Source organism: Adiantum capillus-veneris, chromosome 28 (genome assembly GCF_014529385.1).
Source record: "Adiantum capillus-veneris isolate H3 chromosome 28, ASM1452938v2, whole genome shotgun sequence".
In the NCBI taxonomy this organism is placed as follows: Eukaryota; Viridiplantae; Streptophyta; class Polypodiopsida; order Polypodiales; family Pteridaceae; genus Adiantum; species Adiantum capillus-veneris.
Window position 1 is genome coordinate 108,785,315 of NC_140958.1, and position 22,754 is coordinate 108,808,068.

Here is a 22,754-nt window from a genome sequence, read left to right on the forward strand (position 1 = left end):
AGTTCAGATTTCTAAAGATCAACCTAATTGCGGTAAGGGTTACCCCCAAGGATAGGGTGCAGTAAGTGGAGGAGCCCACTGGTGTCCTCACTCGGTCACAACGAGCAGCCCTAGGCCTCAGTCTTCCCGAAGGTCCTACTCTTCCATTTCCTCTGCAATAACCTAGTCTGTCTGCAACATTTGACAAGCCACCCCCTGGAGCCAAAAGCCGACTGACCTCTATGCTTCTGATATTGATGGGGCCTTCTTGGAAGCAGTAGCTGACTTGCAACAACAGATCAAAGTCCCAAAGAAAGCCTTGTCCAAAAGTGAGAATTCCACAACAGAGACTATCCTGAAGAACACCTTCAGCAAGTATCCCTTTACGACATGCTAAAGCTGGATGCAAATCTTCGAAGTGACACTCTTACAGTCATTCAATCTCTCTACCTTTGTGCAGGGTCCAGTGGTGGGCACCTCCCAATGAAACCCTCTGAGTCTTACATGATTTCATATCCCTCTGCTCCCCTCACTGATTACAAGAGTCCTTATCTAGCTGTGTGTATTTTGGGGTAAAAATTTTCAGGTGTCATATTTGATGGGGGATCTGGCATCAATCTGATGCCTAAATTCACTATGCTTGCATTAGGTCTCCAACCGCTAGGCCCGCCCCATTCACAGTGGCTTTGGCCGGCCAGAGAATTGTTTATCCCTTGGGCATAGTCAACAAGGTACCTTTGCACGTGCTGGACTTCACATTTAGTCTTGATTTTGTGGTGGTTCCACTTCCCCAGGTTGAGGGTGGCTTTCCTTTGCTCGGCAGGCCATGGTTGCGGCACACTAAAGAACTTCATGACTGGGGAAATGACGCTATGTGGATACATACTCTAGGCTCCGCAATGAAAACCATTCGCCTTGAAGGAGGCATGGATCCAATAGTGCATCATAGTTCTTTGTCTGTGGAGTCCAACACCGACCTAGGAAAACCTACCCCACCTGACAGGTCAGACGAAGACCTTTTGGAGTGGTTGGAAGCTACCAAGTCTATGCCATGCTATAAGGTCTCTATTCAATCCTTGCCTGAGAATACACGCTCTTCCAATATTCCCCCAGCTGAGACTAGTGAGCCATGTCATTCAAAAGAAAGTGTGGTAGTCACTCAAGATCATACTTCAATTGCCCCCTTGATGGAAGCCGATGCCTTGGAGAGCCCATAACAATAGAAGGGGGAAGAAATCTCCTTTATAGGAGTTTACCAACGCCTCACCTCTCCCCTTAGCCTCCTCTGTGTCCAACTCTCCAACCACGCAAAAGCTCTCTTCGGTGTTTGAGGACTTACCTTTCGAGGAGCTTCCACCAGGATGGTTGCAAGAAGAATATGCTGATTTTCACATCGATCAGACACCAGTCCATGATGTCTCGAAGCTCCAAGAGGCGGCACAATATAATTCATCTTCTGATCCTCACCAGCTACACCTCCTAACCCACTCAAGGAGGTTGACCCACTCAAGGAAGTCAACCTGGGGGACCTTGACAACCCTCAGCCAATCCTTTTAGCCGCTTGGTTATGGGATCACCCAGCGTTTCTCGATCCGGTAGTTTCTTTATGCACTCTTTTAAGGATGTTTTTTGGTTGGTCTTACAAAGATTTGGAAGAAATCCCACCAGAACTGGGTGTCGACACTATCCCTCTAGTCGAGGGGGCTAAGCTAGTCAGAGGCCGAGCCTATAAGCTCAACCCCAAGTATGCAAAAGATCATTGCACTTGTAAAGTACTCAGAGTGGCTATCACCCATGGTTATCGCCTCCAAGAAGCAATCCAACAAAATCCACGTGTGCGTCGACTACCGCGCTCTTAACAAGGTAACAATCCTAGATGGTTTTCCCACACCCTTCACCGATTGTGTGTTGAAGATGTGGCAGAGCACATACTTAATAGTTTCATGGATGGGTTCAGTGGCTATAATCAATAGGGCATCCATCCTACTGATCACATAGGAAATGCTTTTCTAACTCCATGGGGTATTTTCATATACACCAGAATGTCTTTTGGGCTGAAAAATGCTCCACCTTCTTCGCATCTTCATGGAAGATTTTTCAACCTTCTCCGGCACTCAATGTTCCACCCTCAGTGGAGAATCTGAAAGAGCACCTCGCTCAACTCTCTGTAGTATTTCTTAGGTGCAAGGACGCACACCTAAAGCTCCATCCAAACAAATGCCATTTTTTGGTCATTGAAGGTACACTTTTAGGCCATGTGGTGTCTGCGAAAGGTTTAGCACGTGAGCCAGAGAAGATAATAGCAATCTTGAGGTTGCCTCCCTCCATCAATCCCAAAGGTGTTCAGAGCTTTGTAGGCCACACAGGCTATCATCGAAGGTTCATCCGTATGTATGCACAAGTGGCTCAACCATTGACACGTCTAACCAATGCTACTGTACCCTTCCAATGATCAAAGCCTGAGGCCTCCGCATTTGCTTACCTCAAAAAACGCCTAACTGAAGCACCTATTCTAGTTGCCCTTGATTGGTCTCTCATTTTTCTTGTGCATATGGATGCGAGTTAGAGGCAGTGGGTGGTGTGATGACTCAGCCTAGCAAGGAGTTCAACGTGGATCAGCCCATTCACTATGCAAGTCGATTGTTCACTAAAGCAAAGCGCAACTATAGCACGCTAGCAAGGGAAAGTTTGGCTATTGTGTATGCTCCACAAAAATTTCGTTACTATTTATTAGGGATCCACACAATTATCAGTGATCACCATGCTCTGCGCTATCTGCTTAATAAGCCGCAAGTTGCAGGTCGAGCACAACTCATACCCCAATCATCGTGAAGAATGCCTACTTGAGGGGAGCCGGAGTTGAACATCAAAGGAGCTATGGCTTCCAAGCAGAAGGCTAGTTGAAAAGGGGTGTGAGTGGTTGTCGCTTTGAAGAAAGTGCGGTATGCCTAGAGGATGTTGTGGATAGCTTGAGCCCATGAAGCTGGATAGGAATGACATGCTTTCTGTAGAAGCGCAATAAGAACCTTGTTCGTGCTCTCAGCCTACCCATTGGCTCTGGGGTAATAGACGCAAGATTTACGATGAAAAAACTTCTAGTTTCCAGCAAAGTCGAGATCAGCTCATTAACAAAGTGACTGCCCCGATCGCTGGTGATCTCCAGGGGGCACCCAAACCTACACAATATATTTTCGTATAGAAACTTTGCTACAGTATTGCCAGTGCAATCAGTTGTTGCCAGTACCTCTGCCCACGTGGTAGCATAATCTGTAGCCACAAGCAGGTAGTTCTGATTACCTAGTTGAGCTGGGGGAGAAATTGGACCCACAAAGTCTAAACCCCATCTCTCAAATGGTAACTATGCCATGGAGATCTGTAGAGGAATTGGACTACTTACTTGGTTTTGGTCCACAACACTGACAAACATCACAAACTTTGACATGAGCAATTGTATCCCTGAATATATAAGGCCACCATAGACCACTTTGTAGAATTTTTTGGGCGGTGATATGACTAGGATAATGGCCACCACTGGAACCATTGTGGGCATCCTCAAGAATATGCTCAGCTTCATGGGGGGAGACACACCGCCTTAGAATACCATCCGGGCCCGACTTGTAGAGCTGGCCTCCAATCAGACTGAATGGTCGAAACTTCAACAACAACATTCTCTTCTACAAGGGAGATGCATTCTCTGGGTACAACCCAATGGATAGCAAATGCAAGACATCGCCGTACCATTCCAGAGTGGTATCCACCTTAAAGAGACTGCTATCTGGAAAGCCGTTTGCAATCTCTGTAGCTTCTTCACCGGTTTGAATGCAAGAGAGGTGGTCAGCCATGACGTGATGCTTGCTGGGACAGAGGACCACCTCGAAATCAAATCCCTGAAATAGAAGTAGCGCAAATCACGGAAAGCCGTACAGTTTGCCACGTCAGCTGTGGTACTGTCTTGCTGCCACGTCAATGTCCGTACTGTTTGCCACGTCATCTGCCATACTGTCTTGCTGCCATGTTAGCGTCCGTACTGCCCGCGGGTGGTCATGCCACCTCATGATTTTGTGACAAGATCAGACACAGTGTGGAGTATTCCGGCCTCCCTAACCAGTGTTTCACTTGCAAAACAATTGGCCATCTTGCCAGGGCCTGTCCACGCTGTCCACCCAAGAGAGCTCGGCCAGCTCCACACGCACAAGCCCCTAGGGCTGGCCCTCCACTGAGTTCCGAGGTCTCTCCTGCAAGGGCTCTGACGACCCCTAGGCGAGACACACAGTTGGCTCAAACCAAGGTCTCTAATAGGTCATCACTTTACCTTGCTCTCAAGGAGGGTTGGGGATCATCGATGACCAAGCATGACACAGTAGAGCCCTCCTTGAGAAGCTTGTGGTAGAGCACTTCTTCTAGGAGAGGAGCCCCGGAAGGAGCTATTGCTACACCAGATTCAAGCGCCGCTCCCACAGACGGGTGGCCCATGGAGCTCTTCCACCCGTTGGATTTTCATAGAGATGCACACAGTTGGCCCGAGTAGGAGATGGGAGGACCACTTCATTGCGAGCCTACGTCGATCTTGGGAGCAGCTGCGGGGTGGCCTTGAGCAACACCAACCCACATGCATTGAGGGGCCTTCGAGGCAGCCACTCGTTTGGAACCCTATGATCAATGCACAACGTGGCCACATGGTTGGTAGTAGACCTCATGTCTCCTGGAGTCCCATGGCACAAGGTCCAGCCCACACTTTTGGGATTGGTTGCAATTACAGTACTTTCTGAGAAGATACATGGCATTCAGTTGCGAGACATGTGGGGGTGCACTACATATGTTAGAATATTGTAAATGCTATACCTATAGAGTGGCACACCCCTATGGAGCCAGTAGCTCCCTACTAGATGGGGGCTTTCACGCGACTGGAGGTTCTTATTGCAGTTAGGGCTTGCTTAGACACAAGTTTCTTGCCTATTCTTTGAGGTTCAGAGGGAGGGCCGCCTCCACAAAAACACTGCTGAGGCACCAGAGGTGGCTGAGTGCTTCTTTCATCGGATTAGAGTTGTGGGCATCAATGGGAGGACTTGTGCTATAGACCCCGACCCAACAGATCTTGAGTCATGACATTGGTGGCTCTCGACTTGGGAAAGCCGCCCTCTCGTGCGAGTGCAGTGGGACTTAGGATAGTTGTTTTGGCGAGATCACTTTACTCCAGCCGATCACCCGGGGACCCTCTTCTTCTAGTACACACGTCGACTGGGTCGTCACATACTAATAGTGCGGAGAGAGGCTCAACCTACTGCAAGGATTCACTCCTAGGAAGAGGGTCTCATGTCCGAGTTCTTGGTAGGATTCTGGGAGCGCTTGTGGGACAGTAGACAGCCGAGGCGAGTTACCATGTTCTAGTGGCTAGTTGCACGTCAAGATACTGCTATCGGGAGTTGGTTGGTGCACAATGGTCTATTGATAGTATGTGCCACCTGAAAGCACCCCTTAAGACTCAATGTCACTGTCTGTGGGACTGCCCCATGGCACAACACGTTTGACTTTGAATTCTTTGGCTGATGTCTACACTCTCTACAACCAACTTGTATACTTGGGGTGCTGCAGCGTGGTCCACACTCACGGGCCCAACACTTCGTTTTGAGATGGATTCTGTCAACAGGATGATTGTGATACAAGAGGGCCGGCCTACACTCCAGCTAGCCATAGAGTAAGTCCCTCAGGAGTGGAATAGAGATAGAGAGTGGTGTTGGGATCTCAGCTGTAGAAAGTTACACGGAACGGGGGCTTCCAGAACGTTTCCGGAACGGCCCCCCCTCGGCGGAAAAGCGGAACGGGAACATGAACGGGGGCCAAAATGGTAAGCTTAAAATATGCTTGAATTAGGTTGGATTTAACCTATATGTTAGTAGAGATCCATACACACCCATTAGTCCAAGTAGAATCCTATTTAGGCATGCTTTGCAATGATTCTTCAGTCTTAAGGCTTACACGCAATTGCGCACTACAAAAGCATCTTGATTCTTCATAGAAAGAACATTAACTCAAAGTTGAATAGAGTCTAGACTCCACACAGAAGCTTGGAGCAAAAAGATGATAGATGTTAAAGATGGATTGGGAATGCACTTCATCCCACCATGATGCTTCATCCTTCTTCTTCTTGGCACTCAAGGGGTCACGTTCACTTGACGCATAAGTGATGAGACGAGAGAGAGAGAGAGAGAGAGAGAGAGAGAGAGAGAGAGAGAGAGGGGAGGATGGAGCTCCGAGCTTGAGCCTTGAGTCTTAAAGCCTTGAGGCTTGAGGCCCGAGGGAGAGGGACACGGAGAGAGCGCCTTCAAACTTGAAAGTTGAGGGAGAGGGAGAGATGGAGAGTGAGGGAGAGGTAGAGTCTCAAGTTTGAGCCTTGAGGCTTAAAGCCTTGAGGCCCAAGGGAGAGGGAGAGAGGTGATGAATCATGACTCGCGAGAGACGGAGAGATAGAGAGGTGGAGAGTGAGCCTCGAGGAAGAAGTGGAGCCTCAAACTTGAGCCTTGAGGCTTAAAGCCTTGAAGCCCAAGGGAGAGGGAGAGAGAGCCTTGGCTTGAGGCAGCTTCAAGCTTGAGCCTTGAGGGAGTATGAAGAAAGAGCTTGAACCTTGGGGCTTATATAAAAGAGGAGAATACCCCCCTCTCTCTCCCCCCAACTAAAATGTTCAAAAGCACCCAACTGACAGTTTTTTGAACTCTTCACTTGGCCATTTTTCTCAAAAATCCACATTTCGACCGGACGTTCCCTATTACTCTACATCTGTAGCCTGACATTGTGATTCATCTAGCGAGCTCACTGCTTCCCCATCTTCGAGGCTCATCCCGTCCCTCCGATGGAGACTGTCCGTGACATTTGGCTGGAGCTGATTCACACAATTAGGGGCCAATTTGAGAGACTCCAGGGCAACTCCGACCGCATGCACGAGCGTCGTGAGGCTTTCGTGCAACTTTGGTGCCCAGAGCCCTTCTTCAGCATGGTCCATGGTGTGCCTAGTGGCAGTACCGTCCACCAATGTGGTTGTTTCCCCCTCCTATCTCCTGATTTAGCCATCAATGTACATATCTTGTAAATTCTTTGGGAGTCTCCCCACATGTTGATGTAGCCCTGTCTAGCAGAGGCCGTTTGTAGCCCACTCTAAGGTTTTCTTAACAAATGGAAGTTAAAAATAATTGCTGCAGGTACAAGAATAAAGAGAGCTAGAAGATTTTTCAAAGACCCTTATGTCAACCAATGTCTTTATGGAAGATGCATTTGACCTGCATCTCGAGACGCTTAAGCTACAACATGCCTTGCACGAAGAAAGGTGCTCCCTCAACGCATTAAGGCAAGATAGGTTCTCTCAGGAAGCAGCAATGGAGCAACCGAGAAGGGAACTAGAAGAGCTCAGATCCCAAAAAGAGTCTAAGGCCCTCTACTCAAGATTGTCCTCAAAGAGCCTATGGCCATTTTCGTGAGAAGATTGGCCATGCAGATGAAGACTCCTACTATCTCAAAGGGTTTAGGCATCTTCAACAAAATCTAGTTCACCGTATACAGCACAGTACAACCCTTGTTTTGAATATGGTTTTCCATTATGGCCAGACCAATCATGTGCTCTACTTCATATTGCATAGTAGCATCCCACCTTAAAGCTTCTACAATGCTAGCATGGTCCTAAGTCCTCAAAGCTTTTACATTGTTTTTTTTCCGAGAAAAAGATCCTTCTATTAGTTAATGAAAGCTGCCCATAGGGCTACATCCACCTCTGCAAGAGAGGGCTACAACAAACACGATGGGGAGACTCTCCCAATGAAAAAACAGCATATATACAATGGGGCTAAATCAAGAGATGGGAGGAGGGAAAAGCCACACAGGTGGACAGTAGTGCCATCTGAGCACCCCCTGGACCATGGAGTAAAACGGCCCAGGGCGCCAGAGACGAAGGAAAGCCTCGCGGCGCTCCCGCATGCGGTCGGAGCTGCCCTGTAGTCCCTCAAGCTGTCCTCTGAGAGTATGGATCAGCTCTAGGCAAAAGTCACGAACAGTCTCTGCTGGTGGTACAAGGCGAGCCTCAAAGATGCGGAAACAACGGGCCCGCCAGATGAACCAGAGAGCTAGGCCGCTGATGAGCTCCCAACACTCCGCTCTCTCACTGCTCCACTCCTGTGGAGTAAGGTCTGTAGCAGGCTGGAGTGTAGGTCGACCCCCCTGTATCACTATCATCCTGCTGGTGGAAGATAGCTCAAACTGAAGTGCCGGGCCCGTGAGGGTGGACCAAGCCGCCGCCCCCCAAGTGTACTGTCGAGCCGTGGAAAGGGCAGGCATCAGCCGAAGAACTCGTAGCCACACCTGCTGGGCCGAGGGACAGTCCCAAAGACAGTGTCGCTGACTCTCCACCAACTGGTCACAGGCTGTACATGCGGCCGAGAGACCACTATGTACAAGCCAGCTCCCTACTGCTATGGCTCTGTGTGCAACCAACCACTGGAACAAGGTGACGCGCCTCGGCTGTCTGGAGTCCCACAGCCTCTGCCAAAAAGCTGCCAAGAACTCAACTGTGAGACCCTCCTCCTGCCAATGACGTGCTGCAGCGGGGCGGGCCTCTCTCTGTGCTGCAAGTATATGACGTCCAAGCCGAACAGTGTACTGAAAGAAAGGGACTCCTGGGCGGTCTGCAGAAGAGAATGGGTCCCTCCATAGCCACTCACCAGGATCCCACTGTACTCGGGTCAGTGGACAGCACTCCCAAGCCCATAGCCTCCAGTGTCCTGTCTCAAGAGCTGCTGGGTCAGGGTCTATGACGCAAGTCCTCCCACAGATGCCCACAACTCGGATCCTCTAGAAACAACACTCTGCTACTTGCGGGGCCTCTACTGCAACTCTCTGTAATCATCCCCCACCCTGAAGCTCGAAGAACAGGGCTGGGACAGTCTCTGAGCAAGCCCTGACTGAAATGAGAACCTTCAGTCGTGTGAAGGCTCCCATCCACCGGGGTGCTACTGGCTCGAGAGGCGTGAGACAATCAGCTGGAACTGACTCTGAGATGTCCTGACACATGCTCTGAACCCCTCTCATGCCCTGTAGCTGGACAACCTGCACCTCCTCTGACAAACCTGTGAACTCTAGCCAGTCACCTAGAGAGCGCGCTGGACCTGCTGCCATGGGACCCCAAGAAACATGAGGCCTACTCCCAACCAAGTGGCCTCTCTGAGTGCTAACCATGGGGTTCCAGACGAGGGGCTGCCGTAGGCGCTCCTCCGTGTACGTCGGCTGTCTCTGCTCTAGGCCACGCCGTAAGAGCTCCCAAGACCGAAGTAAACTCACAGCGAATCGGTCCTCCAGTCTCCTGCTCAAACCAACTCGGCGCAACTCTGTAAAGATCCATCTGGTCGAAGGTTGTCAAGGGCCTCCTGCCTGAGGCACCCTGGCACGAAGCCTCTGCAACAAGAACTCCTTCCAGGGCTCCTCGCCTGGAAGAAGTCCTCTGACGACGAACTTCCCAAGAAGGGCTCTGCTCTGCTGTGCTGGATCAATGATCCCAAGCCCTCCCTGAGAACAAGGAAGTGTGATGACCGACCAAGCCACCTTGGCTCGGGCAATCTGAGTGTCGCGACCAGACCAAAGGAAGTTCCTGATCAGCCTCTCTACCTGGCTGATGCAAGAGCTCGAGAAGATCCAGCAAGAAGTGATGTACCACATAGTCGCCAACAACACCTGGTTGGCAACTACTACTCTACCAGCCAGCGAAAGTCGTGCTGAGCTCCAATGTAACAGCTTTCTCCTGATGGACAGGAGAAGAGGAGCAATCTGCTGCTCGGGGGACAAATCCAAACCAACCTGACAACCCAAGTATCGAACTGCAGTCCCTGGAGGAATCCACCTGAAACCCTCTCCTGGCATCCAATCTGGCACATGAGCACTACCAACTGAGAAAGCCACTGTCTTTCTCCAGTTGATCAGTGCGCCCGATGCACAGCAGAAGGTCTCCAAAGCCTGCCCACATCTGTGTAAATTGGCCTCCTGGCCCTCTAAGTACAAGGCTGAGTCGTCGGCAAACTCAGCGTCCAGAAGCTCATCTCCCCGTATAGGGAGTGCTAAGCCCCTCAAACCAACCTGCTGTGCCACCAAAAATCTGCTCATCGCCTCCGCATAGAACAGAAAGAGAAAGGGGGCAAGAGGACAACCCTGTCTGACCGATCGTGTGAGCATGAAGCGCTCACCTCTACCTCCTGCCAAAAGCACCTGACTGTGGGCCTGTCTGTACAAAGCTGACACCCCTCTGATCCAAGCCTCTGAGAAGCCCATCCTGCGTAGCGTGCCCTCTAGAAAGTCCCAGTCAACTCTGTCGTATGCCTTCTCAAAATCGAGAAGAAGAATCACAAGGTCCTCCCCACGGAGCCGTGCAAGGGCAGAAGCCTCCCAAAACGTGAAGATGTTGTCAAGGATACTGCGTTCCTTGACAAAACCTGTCTGAGTCCCATGTATAAGGCTCTCCAAAAGTGGCTGAATCCTCAAACTCAGAGCCTTGGCAAGAATTTTGTAGGCTGAGTTGAGAATGGTGATGGGACGCCACTGTGGAATCTCATCCAAGGAGCCACCCTCCTTTGGAATGAGGTAAATCAGGCCCTCACTCATGCTATCCGGCATCACTCCTGTGTGCAGAATGTACTGAAAGGCACTACAAAGATCTGGGCGAAGCAGGTCCCAGTACTCCAAGAAGAAGCTGAAAGTCAGCCCATCCTCACCTGGACAGCTACCACGAGGGAGGGCCCTAAGAGCCGTGTGCAGCTCCTCAAGCTGAAGAGGTAACTCAAGCCTCTGCCGCATCTCCTCAGTCACAAGACAAGGCATCTGTGCCCAAACCTGCTCCCTGCATGCATCCTGTCTCTCTGACTCGGGCTCAGCCGACAGTAGCTCACGGTAAAAGTCAGTAGCAACTGCACGCATATCCTCTGGCTCGCAAACAACTGACCCATCGGGTCTCCTCAACTGATTGACCTTGGCATGCGAGTGCCGAGGTCCCACTGTCTCAAAAAAAACACCTGTCACTCTGTCACCCAGCTGAGTCCACTGAGATGCCTGTCGGTGGAAGGCAAACTCATGGCGCCTCTCCTCTGTGCAAGCAAGCTCCTGTCGAGCCTGCTGTAGCTGCTCCTCCAACCATGGACTGTCTGGATGCTGCTCCTGCATCCTCTGTAGTGAAGCAATGCCTCGTCTGAGACGCTGCTCCTCCTCTCTCGCTGCAGCCCGTCGAGCCAAAGACTCCTGGAGAAAGAAGTGGCTGAGCTGAGCTAGGCCTGAGGCCACTCTGTCTGCAGGTGGAGCCTGGCTGTCCATGCCCTCTGTCCATAGAGCCTCGACCGTCTCTCTGAGTGCTGAGTCCAACAAGACCCGCTCTGGGATGCGAAGCATCGTGCTCCCACTCCTCTGCCTGTCTGCCACTGTGAGGATCACTGGTGCATGGTCCGAGAAGGATGTCCCTGCCAGGATGCCCACTCATCCCCCCAAGTCACTGAAGTGGTCACTAGTGTAGAAGCGATCTATGCGCGATAGATTCACTCCTCCCACTCTGCGGTCCGATCTAGAGAAGGCAAGACTCTCTGGAGGCCTCACAAAGCCAGAATGCTGCCATGTATCCGAGACCCTCAACGTCATACAAAACCTCTCCCAAGCTGCTAACTCGACTCCATGCAAAGTAGCATGGCTGCCTCCGATTCTGTCAGAAGGGTCCTCCAACATGTTGAAGTCCCCTCCTACACACCACTGGTCAACCTGTGGCGAAGACTCAACAAGCTGTGACCAAAACTCTGCACGAGCACTCGCCACATTGGGCGCATAGATGTTCAAGAAACCCACAAGGCTACCCTGAACCTGCATAGTAATCCACTGAGCCCTGCCTGGTACAATAATCCCTCTGCCCACAATGGCCTGCTGTAATGAGTCCGCAATAGTCATACATACCCCACCCTGGATGTCTCCAGGTCCAAAAGCAGCTGACCAAAAGGTATTATAGCGTCCACGCAAAATCTGACCACATCGCCGAATGCGGCTCTCAGATAAATGGTGCTCCTGAAGCATAAGGAGATCAATCTCTCCTCCCACAAGGCATCGTTGAAGCTCCTGACGCAATCGGCCCCGCTGTCGCTGAAACTGGGGCCCACCGAGTCCCTGCACGTTCCACGAGACGATCCTCATGGGGAGTGAGAGAGAACAGATGCTGCCGCAGCAGCAAGACGAGCTATCTTCGAAGCAGGCTTGGGTGGGGAGTAATCCGCATCCGAGCATCCTCTAGATAGGCGAGACTGCAGCGAGTGCCTGGTCCAAGCCCAAGTAGAGCGAGCCGTGCGTAAAGCAACCTCCTCTGTCCAGGAGTCCTCATGAATGAATACATAGCAAGGCAAACACTGCGTATCAGCAAAAAAGTACACCACAATGTGTCTACATCCTGCTGAATCTGGGGGTGTCACCGCAAACTTGGCCAGTGGCCACAAAGTCTGCAGCAAATCTGTAACGCCAAGTTCTCCCATGTGGTGAGAGAACTCGAAAACCTGTGTATGCAACCATCCCACCACTGAGTCGAGGGACCACTCTGTCTCAGTCCTGCCACAGAGGGGGAAGGAGAAACCAACTGCTGAGTCCAAGGCCTCTGTCCCCCTAGCGGCGAGGAACAAAGCGTGGACTCTCAAGCAGGCTGCCTCGTGGTTTGCTGCGGAACGCCAAGAAAACGAGTAAACCCGTAATCGAAGAAATCCCAGCGGCGTCGGAGGTCAAAGCTCGTCAAACCACGAGGGATAGCTGCAAGAGGAGATGTCTGAATCTGCAGTGGGGGCCGCATGAAGGGCTGACCCTCTCTCGCTAGGTGACTCGTGGCGAAGGCGCTGCCAAGAGATCTCCTGGCCGCCGGCAAGGGTCCAGTCTCCTGAGCCGACTGTGGTACTGAAGCAGGAGGAGGGGGAGAAGGGGCTGGGGGGGGGGCGGGGGAGAGGAGAAGCGGGGTGGGGCGGCAGAGACATGGGGGGGGCGAGGTGGGGAGTGAGCGGTAGCAGAGGGCGGGGGAGGGCATGAGGAGGAGGAGGGGAGATCGGAAGGCGGAGCGGCTGGCGAGGGTGTAGCAGAGGTAGAGGCTGGCGTAGGGGGCTCCTCCTGCTCAAGAGGACCAAAGCGGTTCCCCGTGAGAACCCACTGCTGCTGAGTAGGCACCTGGGGGCCACTCTGAGTGCCAGGCTGTCGCTGTGGCCCCTGGCGTCGACGGCCACGGGCCTGCTGCCACCCCTCCTCCGCTGGAGCCCCAGGCTCGGAGGGTGGCGTTGAATCTGTGCTCTGTGTCGCTGGCTGTGGCTGTGGCTGCGGCTGCGGCCCAGCCTTGGCAGGCTGGGGCTGAGGCTGGGGTGCGGGTCGTGGTCTCCTCCGTGGACAGGCCTTCGCTAGGTGGCCCATCTGTCTGCAAATGAAACACTGGTTCGGGAGACCCGAGTACTCCACACTCTGTCTAAACCAACCCCCACTCACCCGAGGCAGAAGGATGACCTTCGGGAGCGATTGGGTATCTCTAACCAAAACTCGAACTGAAGGGATGCCAGCCGCCTTGGCAGCTACTGATGCTGCCGTACGAGGTGTCTCCAGGACAGTTCCGATGGCGGAGCCAATCCTGGAGAGAAGTGGAAGGTACTCCCTCCGTAAACCCGGAAAGCAGACTGAGATGGGGATGTCCGCCTCCTCTACTAGCACATCCGAAGACGGGTCAAAACCATGTCGCCACTGCTCGGATGGCCAGTGGACTCATAGCTATGACCTTGGAGGCCATCTCGGAAGTCTCGAACTCAATCTGGTAGTACCCCCGTCCGAGAATCTAGACATCCAAGATCTTGCCCACCTCTGCGAGGAGGCGGGCCTGGAGAAGGTCTCGCAGCTCTCCTCTGCTGGTACGAGTGCGGAGAACCTTGCAGATGACAGAAGTCGCCTGCAAGCGTTCTACCTCTGTGGCAAGGCTCGCTTGCTCTGCCGGCGTAAGAGCAAGTCGAATGGTGGGCTCAGCGGGGTCGGGCGAGGGGGCTTCATGCGAGTCCCTCTGAGGTGGAGCTAGAGCCTCCATCTGTGTCTACTGCTGAGTCGAAGAAGCGGGCGGTGAAGAAAATCTGCGAACGAGTACGCCAAGCACTTGTCCGAAGAGAAAGCGTTGCCGAGCCAGGTGCAGAAGACCTTCGGGAGCAAAGAGGACGGGGGGGGGGGGGGGGGGGGGGGGGATGGGGGGACGGCGAGGGCGAAGAGGGCAGCCGGGTACTGTGCGGGTGCACAAGCGGCAGCGAGCGGGGGGATGGGGTGGGGATGGCAACGCGAGAGGAGGGCAGCGGGCGGGCGGCAGCGCGCAGGGGCAGTGGGGGGGGGGGGGGGGGGGGGAGAGGTTAGCGCACAGGGGCAGCGTGAGGGGGGGGGGGGGGGGGGGGGGGGGGGGGGGGGGGGGGGGGGGGGGGGGGGGGGTAGCGATGGCGCAGCAAGGGGGGGGCGAGCAGCAGTAGCGAGCGACGAACGATTGTTGCTTTTACATTGTTGTTGCCGCCACTTGTGGAACAATTTTGATCAGACATCCCATCCACCTTAACCGCCTCTTGCCCAATCAATCATTGTAGATGTGGATACTAGGGGCAAAATCAAAGCAAGTGTCCCGCCCTTGAAGGATCCCCCCATTGTTGTCACTCTCAAGAATCAAAGGGCCATAATACCATTACCCAAGGAACTACCTAACTGATCAGACACCAGCTCACGATGCGGCAAATGCTTCCTTGCTCACTCACACTTCAGCTACTCAAGAAGACAAACCCTTCTGGTTCCATGACCCACTCGAGGAGGTCGACTTAGGCACTTTAGAGAATCCTCAACTTAGGTACCATTCGAGGCTACTGAGCTAGGTAATTTAATTCATGCAATCTTTCAAAGATGTTTTCGCTGATGTAGAAGGTATTCCACATCAAGGAGGTCAACTTAGGCACTCCAGAGAATCCTCAACTTAGGGGCCATTCGAGGCTACTGAACTAGGTAGTGTCATTCATGCAATCTTTCAAAGATGTTTTTGCTTGGACTCACCATGATGCAGAAGGTATTCCACATCATGGTGAGTCCAATCTTTCAAAGACGTTTTTGCTTGGACTCACCATGATGTGGAAGGTATTCCATCTAAGCATGGTGTCCACTCCATCCCTCTGGTAGGTGTTGTAGGACCAGAAGGAGGTACTCTGTGGTATAGGACCAATCCAAGGAAGAGCCTATAAGCTCAATCCCAGGTATGCAGTTGCCTGGAAAAGGACGGGCACGCGCGCGCATGTCATAGATATATTTAACATTTGTGTAACACCCTTGTAGTAATGAGATGCGCACACAAAAACACACGCAAACATAATGTCTAAACATTTGACTTGAAGCATTTTAAATTGAAAGGTTTTAAACAAAAGAATTATGCTTTTCTTGGACAAGAATATGAGTCTTGTAGGTTTTGATATGCGGATATGTTCAGCTTTCTTATTGTTGCAATACATTTTTGTGGGTCTATATGACAAAGAAAAATGAAATGCAAAGAATACTTAAAAAATGTTGGAACCTCGACATGCATCAAGAGGGAGTCAGTACCTCTGATGACTTATCGTCGATAGAGTAGGTTTTATACCTAACACTTCGAATGACAAGAATCTGTATTGCTTAGAATAGTAGTTAGTCTAATTGTTTTTTAGTTTGACATGGATAATAGCGGATAGGCTAAGTGACATCTGTTAGATATATTGAAAACTATTAACGTCATTCTTTTGTTTACATGGATGCAAGTGAGAGTTGTATACTTTCTTCAAAGCGCTTAGGGTTACTGTTGTTCAACATTGAATATGAAGACCAACGATATCTACTTTTGTTGATATGTAAGAAAACAGAAATGCATTTGCCATTCTTACTTTCAAGTACAAATTTTGAAGTACAAAAGAAGTACTCTACTCATTGTCTTGCAATCCAATGTCATGCGTCTTTTGAAATGTAAAAGTGCTCTTTTGTGGACAAGAAATATAATTATGTCAAAAACAAGACACAAGGTTAACTTAACTTTCTCGATTTAGCCCGGACAATGAGTCTTGAGTACACTTTGTCACAAAAGGATGTCTATGCCTACTGTTACTAAATCCTCTAAGGAGGTGGGCAGGTATTAGGTGGTGTGAAATCTATTTGTGATGGGATTTCTACACACAATCATTATTGTCTTTTGACATGACTAGTTTTTGGATGTTGGAGTTATCAATTTGACTTTCACTTAAGAGGATTTCTTACACATAAAAACACACACAAACATAACGTCATACACCATTGGATTTAAAAAAATTTAAACTCAAAGGTTTTGGACAAAAGAGCTATGCTTCTTTTGGACAAGAATATGAGTGATGTAGGTTTTGATGAGCACATATGTCAAGCTTTCTTACTGTTGCAATACGTTTTTTCTATATGATCAAAAAAGATGAAATGCCAAGAAATACTTTAAAAAACTGTTGGAATCTCAATACACATAAGGAGGGAGTCATTGGCTCTTGATCGCTTATCGTGAATAAAGTAAGTTTTATATCTAACACTTCAAATGACAAAAGATTTGTACTACTGAGGATAGTAGCTAGTTCAGGTGTTTTAGTTTGACATAGATAACAATTGATAGACTTGGTGACACTTGCTAAACATATTAAAAACTAATCGTTTGACTGCTTTGTTTACATGGATGCTAGGGAGAGTTCTGTCCTTTCTTAAATACGCTTAGGATAACTGTTGTTTGATATTGAAGATATATAGGAAAACTGGAATGCACTGTAGCAGGGCTACAGTGTCACGGGCACGGGACAGACAGCTAGTTACAGTTGGGTTGGAGTTCACACTGGACGGACTTTCACCTGGGCAGTGACACGTGGCAGAGATACGGGTGGTAGTCTAGCCAACACGGGGCCAGATCACCACCACCACCACAGTTTGGAAATAGACTTAGCTGGACTAGATATTTTGTGAGCCGTTGGTGGCTCTTTAGGTTGTATATATCCATAGTTGTTTTGAGTCATGAGGATCATCATCTACTTTGTATGGTCGAGCGTCTTGAGTCTCAAGTCTAAATTTTATGCACAACATGTCTGCATTGTCCTTGCACCTTTGAGCCTCGACACCCCAAATTGGGCTTGGAGCTCAGTGTGCTGCCAAGCCAAAGTCTATATCGTGCTTTGAGTTTGTTGAGTTCCACTGAGCTCTCAGTCTGTTGTGCTTTGAATTGTTGTGCCGTTCTAGTGTGATGTTCTTCTTTTCTATTGGAGTGAGGTTTCTTGCATATTGCATTGAGGAGCACCCACTGTAGAGAGAGCACAACACACTTTCCCCGCTACATGCACCTGCCACTCTTACATTGAAGTACAAATTTTGGAATACAAAAGAAGTTTTATACTCACTATCTTGAGGTCGGGAGTCATGTGTATTTCAAACAAGTAAGAGTTTCTTTTGTGGATAAGAAATACCATCATCTCGAAAACACACGTGCACGCATGTGCACACCAATGAAAACAAATAATTTAGAAATCAAATTTGAATCAATAGAATTTTTGTGCTGAGTCGTTGTAATCTTTGAACCAATAACACCTTGTAGTGACATTACAAACAAACAAAGGATAGGATTGAGCAGAAAATACATCATACCGTTAGATTTTGCAACGAGTCTTTTTTTGTATGTTCTGAAATTATATTTGCAATCTTTGCTTTTAACTCCTCAATCTCATTGCGCTCCTTCTTACTCGGTAGCTGTGCTAGCATTTTAGTTTGTTTTTCTAGTTTGGCTCTCTCTCTTTTCAAGCGTCGAGTCTGACATCAAATTTCAAAAGACTGTTAAGAAAAGAAACCCATATTTGCAAGAGTATGGTGCACATTGCTTCACAGAACTAATCATTTGAAAAGAATTGTAAATTTTTATGTTCCAGAAAAATACTCAATTATCTACCAGACAAAAGAGGATATAGCTTCACATGGGAAAAAAATTTATTATAGTGCTTTTATGTATGCACATATGCCGTGCACATTCGTTTTGTGCCCCGCCTTACCACCCTATTGCTGTTATGTGCTGTTTCCATCTGCTGCTATCGTGGCCATCACTCCTGCTTCGGACAGGCCATACACAGTTCAAACTTCACACAGCCAGCAAAGTACAACACAGTTTCATCTCATTGGTCTGTGTTGAGCTTTGTGTTGCTTGATAGCTCACTTCATGGAATCATCTTACATTGATGATTGATGAGCAGGTTCTTGAGGTCCTAGCACACCTACATTGCCTCCTATAGGTGTTAACCACAAGGATCTTGTGTAGAAAGAAAACCATATATGCTCTCTAATGTGGGTGCTCCTCAACGCAGAATACATAGAAATCTCATTTCATGGCACCTAACAAGGCAAATGCAAGACATATTGACATAACTGAAACGATGTACAGCAAAGAAATGTTATAGAGGTAGACATAACAAGATATGTACTAGAAGTAGACATAACAAGATAGACTTTGAATTCCGAATAAGCCCAGCAACTCTCAATGTATCAGCCATAGGCTGGCAAGCAGACAATGACCCAACTCTAGACCAAGATTCCTATCCAAGACTCATGCCAGCCTGACCTATATACAATTGAGACATTTCACCCATGACTACTAAGAAATATCTGAGAGATAGCTACACATATCTCGACTGTGACGGAAATGATAGGTTGGCGATGGTGTCTACTCGGCTACCATTACTCCGTGTCCTGCCAAGGCCTCTGGTCCACTAGATCACCACCGATTGTCAAGTGACCGCCTAAGTGTGAACTAAGACCAACTGTAACTGCCTTTCCAATGCATGAGACACTATAGCCCAGCTAGAGGTTGCCTGTCACATCACTCACCATCCTAGTGAGTGAACCTCCAGCTTGAACTAACAGCATACCCAGAAACTGCAGTGCTTCCAAAAAACAAAGCATGGTATATACAATGAAATGACACCCGACATCATAATTACTGGTGCTGACCATCTGAAAAAGGACGCTAGTATGGGTAAAAGGGCTGCTTGTGAAGGTGCTCCTCCCCCAAACTGTCGATGACTGTACTCACCATATCCCATAGACGTCTGTACTAATCGAGCTGGACAAACCCACCCGTACCCCATGGTAGCCTGAGACTGCTGCTGAAACTGCATGTCCCCTTGGACTAGCATGTCCCAAAATCCTTGCATTTGAGCTTTGAGATCGTCAATTATCTGTGACTTTACGTGTAGAGCCTGACGTAAGGCAAAAATGGTAGCATCTCTATCAGCAATGGCACTCTCTGCAGCTCACAAGCAGCTTTCCATGGCCGCATATGTGGCCGAGTGCTTAGCTGCTAATTTCTCTGCACCAAGTTCAATCATTGCAATGGAATTTCTTGACTCCTGCAGGTTTTCTTCAGAGATTTTGAACAACGAAGTAGAGTCGCCTCCACTAGAAGAAGCAGTAGTACCACCTGGAGGTGTAGAGTGCCCACGAGGCACTCCAGTCGATGTCGGGGTGACAGTAGGAGCAGGGTGCCCAAGAGGCACTGCAGTGGTCGGGGTAATAGTGGTAGCAGGTTCAGTGGGTGAGCTGGAGATGGGAGAGAATGACGAGGGTACCATAGGTGCTGCTGAGAATGGTGTGGTAACAGTGGCAGTAGTATAGATAGGAGCAATGGGGAGAGATACCTGTGGAAGAGAGACTGCCTCAGTAACAGGAGTGGGCATACCAAGAACAACGGAGCTCACAACGGCCTCCGGCACTGTGGAGACGGGAACGGGGGTAGAAGAAGAACGTTGTGGAGGAATTGTCACCCTAGTCTGACTCTCTGAAAATGGCAGAGGTCGTAGTGTCTCTGTCGTATCTTTGACCACTTTGACTCTTTTCTTCTGTTTCTTCTTCTGATCATCTGTGCGGAGAGACTTTCTTTTAACTTGTAGTGGCACTGTTGTATCCTCATCCACTTCCAGAGGGTTGATACGGATGTTTATCAACCAAGCCAACAGTGGCGCGGCAAAACATCGGAAGCTGGATTGAGGTGACTACACTTGTGCTCTAAACCTTTTCGCCCTTGTCTGCAATGATGTAAAGAGGATCTGATGAAACCCACAAGGTATGTTCTTTATTAAGCAGTAAAGACCATCACATAGTGGGAACATGGTAGGTACTTCTACTTTCCCCTTTGGTCCTTGCGCATCTCTCACTAAAAAGTAATATCTGAAAACTGCTAAGAGAGCTTTGTGATGCTGCAGATCAGGATGATCGCGTTCGAATAATGACTTACATTCCTTTATTGTATCAGCTTTGGAGAGCTTTGAGTAAGACCTAGTGCTAGGCTGCAAGGAGGGAAAGTTGGTCATCCCCATTGCATGTCCTAGACGCGCAGCTGTCAAAGTGTGCCCTCTGACTTTTGGAAAATTTTTTAACATCTGATGAACCATGCCGACAGGTATGTCATCAGGAAGGATAGCTTCAACTAGCGATTTGATACCCCAAGTTATACAATTGGTCCTGTGAGAGAATATCTATAAGAGATGGTTTGGGCTGCTGCATGTGAAAATTTAGTGAAAACTTTGTTTTGTGTTTTGTTTTTTCAGGCCTCGCAACCTCATGACTGATCATATGACTCATGATTTTTCGTTTTCCTTTTGGGTCTTTCTCTTTATCACTTGAGCTGCCGTTGTCGGAGGCGCTACCACTGTCCGAGTCTGGGCTCGACTCTGTCTCTGATGTCGAGGCCCTGTAACTTTCGTTAGATGGAGCACTAGATGTCATGTCCGTGACCCCATGGCTGCTAGGTTCTGATTCCTCTTCAATTTCATAAAGTTCCTCCCTGTGTGGTTGAGCCTTTTTCCTCGATAATAATTTTTTGCCTCCTGCCATAGCCACTGATTGCTGATTGTACACACTGTAGTAGTGTTCTTTATAAAACCCAACAGCTTATAGCAAACTTACTGCAGAGTAGATTCTGTGAGGCCCCCAAGAGCATACATAGAAAATATCCCCAGCTCATACATTTCTCAGCACATCACTGTGTGTCTCACTCAACTGCAACTCCATCTCAAATACAATTGCAACTCTGCAAACATCACTATTCATATATGTGCTTTTGAGAAACTGGTAGGGTGAAAATCTGAGAGAGGCCGCTGATCCCTTTGACAGTACAGTGCAGACCGGCTGTTGCTTGAATAGGTCGAGGGAGAAGATTGCTTGAATAGGTCAATGGAGAAGACAGGCGGCGGACGATGTTGGTTAGCGGCGAGGGTAAATTTCCGGGCGAGGGCGAGAGAGGGAGACGAAGACTTAATCAGGGTCTAGGCGCGAGAGTTAGACAGGTCGATCAAGAGCAGGGTAAGGCGAGGGTTTGATAGGCTTAATTAGGGGCGAGGCGCAAGGGTTAGATAGGGGGCGAGAGCGGGGTTGATAGGGGGGGGTGAGGGGTCGAGGGGGGGGGGGGGGGGGGGGGGGGGGGGGGGGGGGGGGGGGCGAGGGCGAGGGGTCGATAGGGGGGCGAGGGGGAATTAAGGGCGAGGGTCAGGGAGGGGAGGGTGAGGTGTAGAGGGGGGAAAAGACGAGAGCTAGGTAGGGGGGCGAGGGGGAATTAGGAATTAGGGGCAAGGATGAGTAGTGGGTGAGGAGTGGGAAAGGGGTCAAGGGCTAGATAGGGAGAGGGTTAAATTAGGGGGCAAGGGCGGGTAGGGGCGAGGGGTGGGAAGGGAAGCAGATAAGGAGGGTAGGGTCGGGAAAGAGGGGGTTTTCATAAGAGGCCCAGGGACATAGCAATGGGACACATTAAGGCAAGGGGGAAGTGAGCGAGAAAAAGAAAGAAAAAGAAAGAGATAGAGAGATAAAAGAGAGCGAGAGATAAAGGCTGCCAGAGATAGAGATATAAAAGAGATCGAAAGAATTTTTTTTTAGCTGTTCTCCTCTATTAGGATTTGGGCTTCTCATCAACCAGATGTGGGCTATCAGAAAGGTTAGAGGAAATTCGCACCCTCGAGCAAACTTGCCTTTCATGTGTGTGAGAGAGAGGGAAAAGAGATCGCACCACAAAGGCAAAGAGAGAGATGTGAGTGTGTGAGAGCGCACCATAAGTTAGAGACGGAAAAGGGAGATGCAGCAGAACAGGTTTAAACGTCAAACAATATCCAAAAATCAAAGATCTATCCGACGAGACTTGAACCTCGTATATTTAAGAAAACTACAAGAACAGAGAGGCAGCAGAGATAAAATAGTAGTAAAGTTGGATTATAGTAGGACTCCAAAAACCCACTTGTCTCAATGAGATGGGAGCAAAATGATGCACGCAGTGAAACAAGGGGAATTTTTTAAGATAATAATGACTACAACTGAGATGAGAACTGTCATAAGGAAGATTGGAGAAGAGGGGAAAATGGTAAGCCAGAGAGAGAGGGAGAGCTGAGGAGGGGATAAACATATGGTGGTGGGATGGATATCATCATCAGATTTCTATATAATCAGGGCGAGTGATAGCACTTAATTCTTGATCCATTTACTAGTGGCAAAGGAACGCCTGCCAGAGTGACTAGCTGGACAGTCCCCTGTGGAAAAATCTCTTGTACCATGAATGGCCCTTGCTAGGCTGGGACCAGCTTCTTAGCTTTTTTCAGATACTTCGCTTGATAGAGTAGCATCAGGGAACCCTGTGTTATTTTCGGCTTTCGGAGATGGCGATCATGCCACGCTTTGCGGCGAAGTTGCTTGGCTTGGAGAGAATGTGA

At 49.4% G+C, this 22,754-nt stretch overlaps 1 protein-coding gene across 1 annotated transcript in view; it reads right to left on the reverse strand.

Annotated features, from left to right (window-relative positions):
* Nucleotides 1–22,754, reverse strand: part of LOC147421071 (uncharacterized) — a 108,367-nt gene that overhangs the window by 35,736 nt on the left and 49,877 nt on the right. Inside the window, exon 7 of the mRNA XM_086504359.1 lies at nt 17,665–17,826. Coding sequence (XP_086360485.1) covers nt 17,665–17,826 — 162 coding nt within the window. The remainder of the gene's footprint in view (nt 1–17,664; nt 17,827–22,754) is intronic.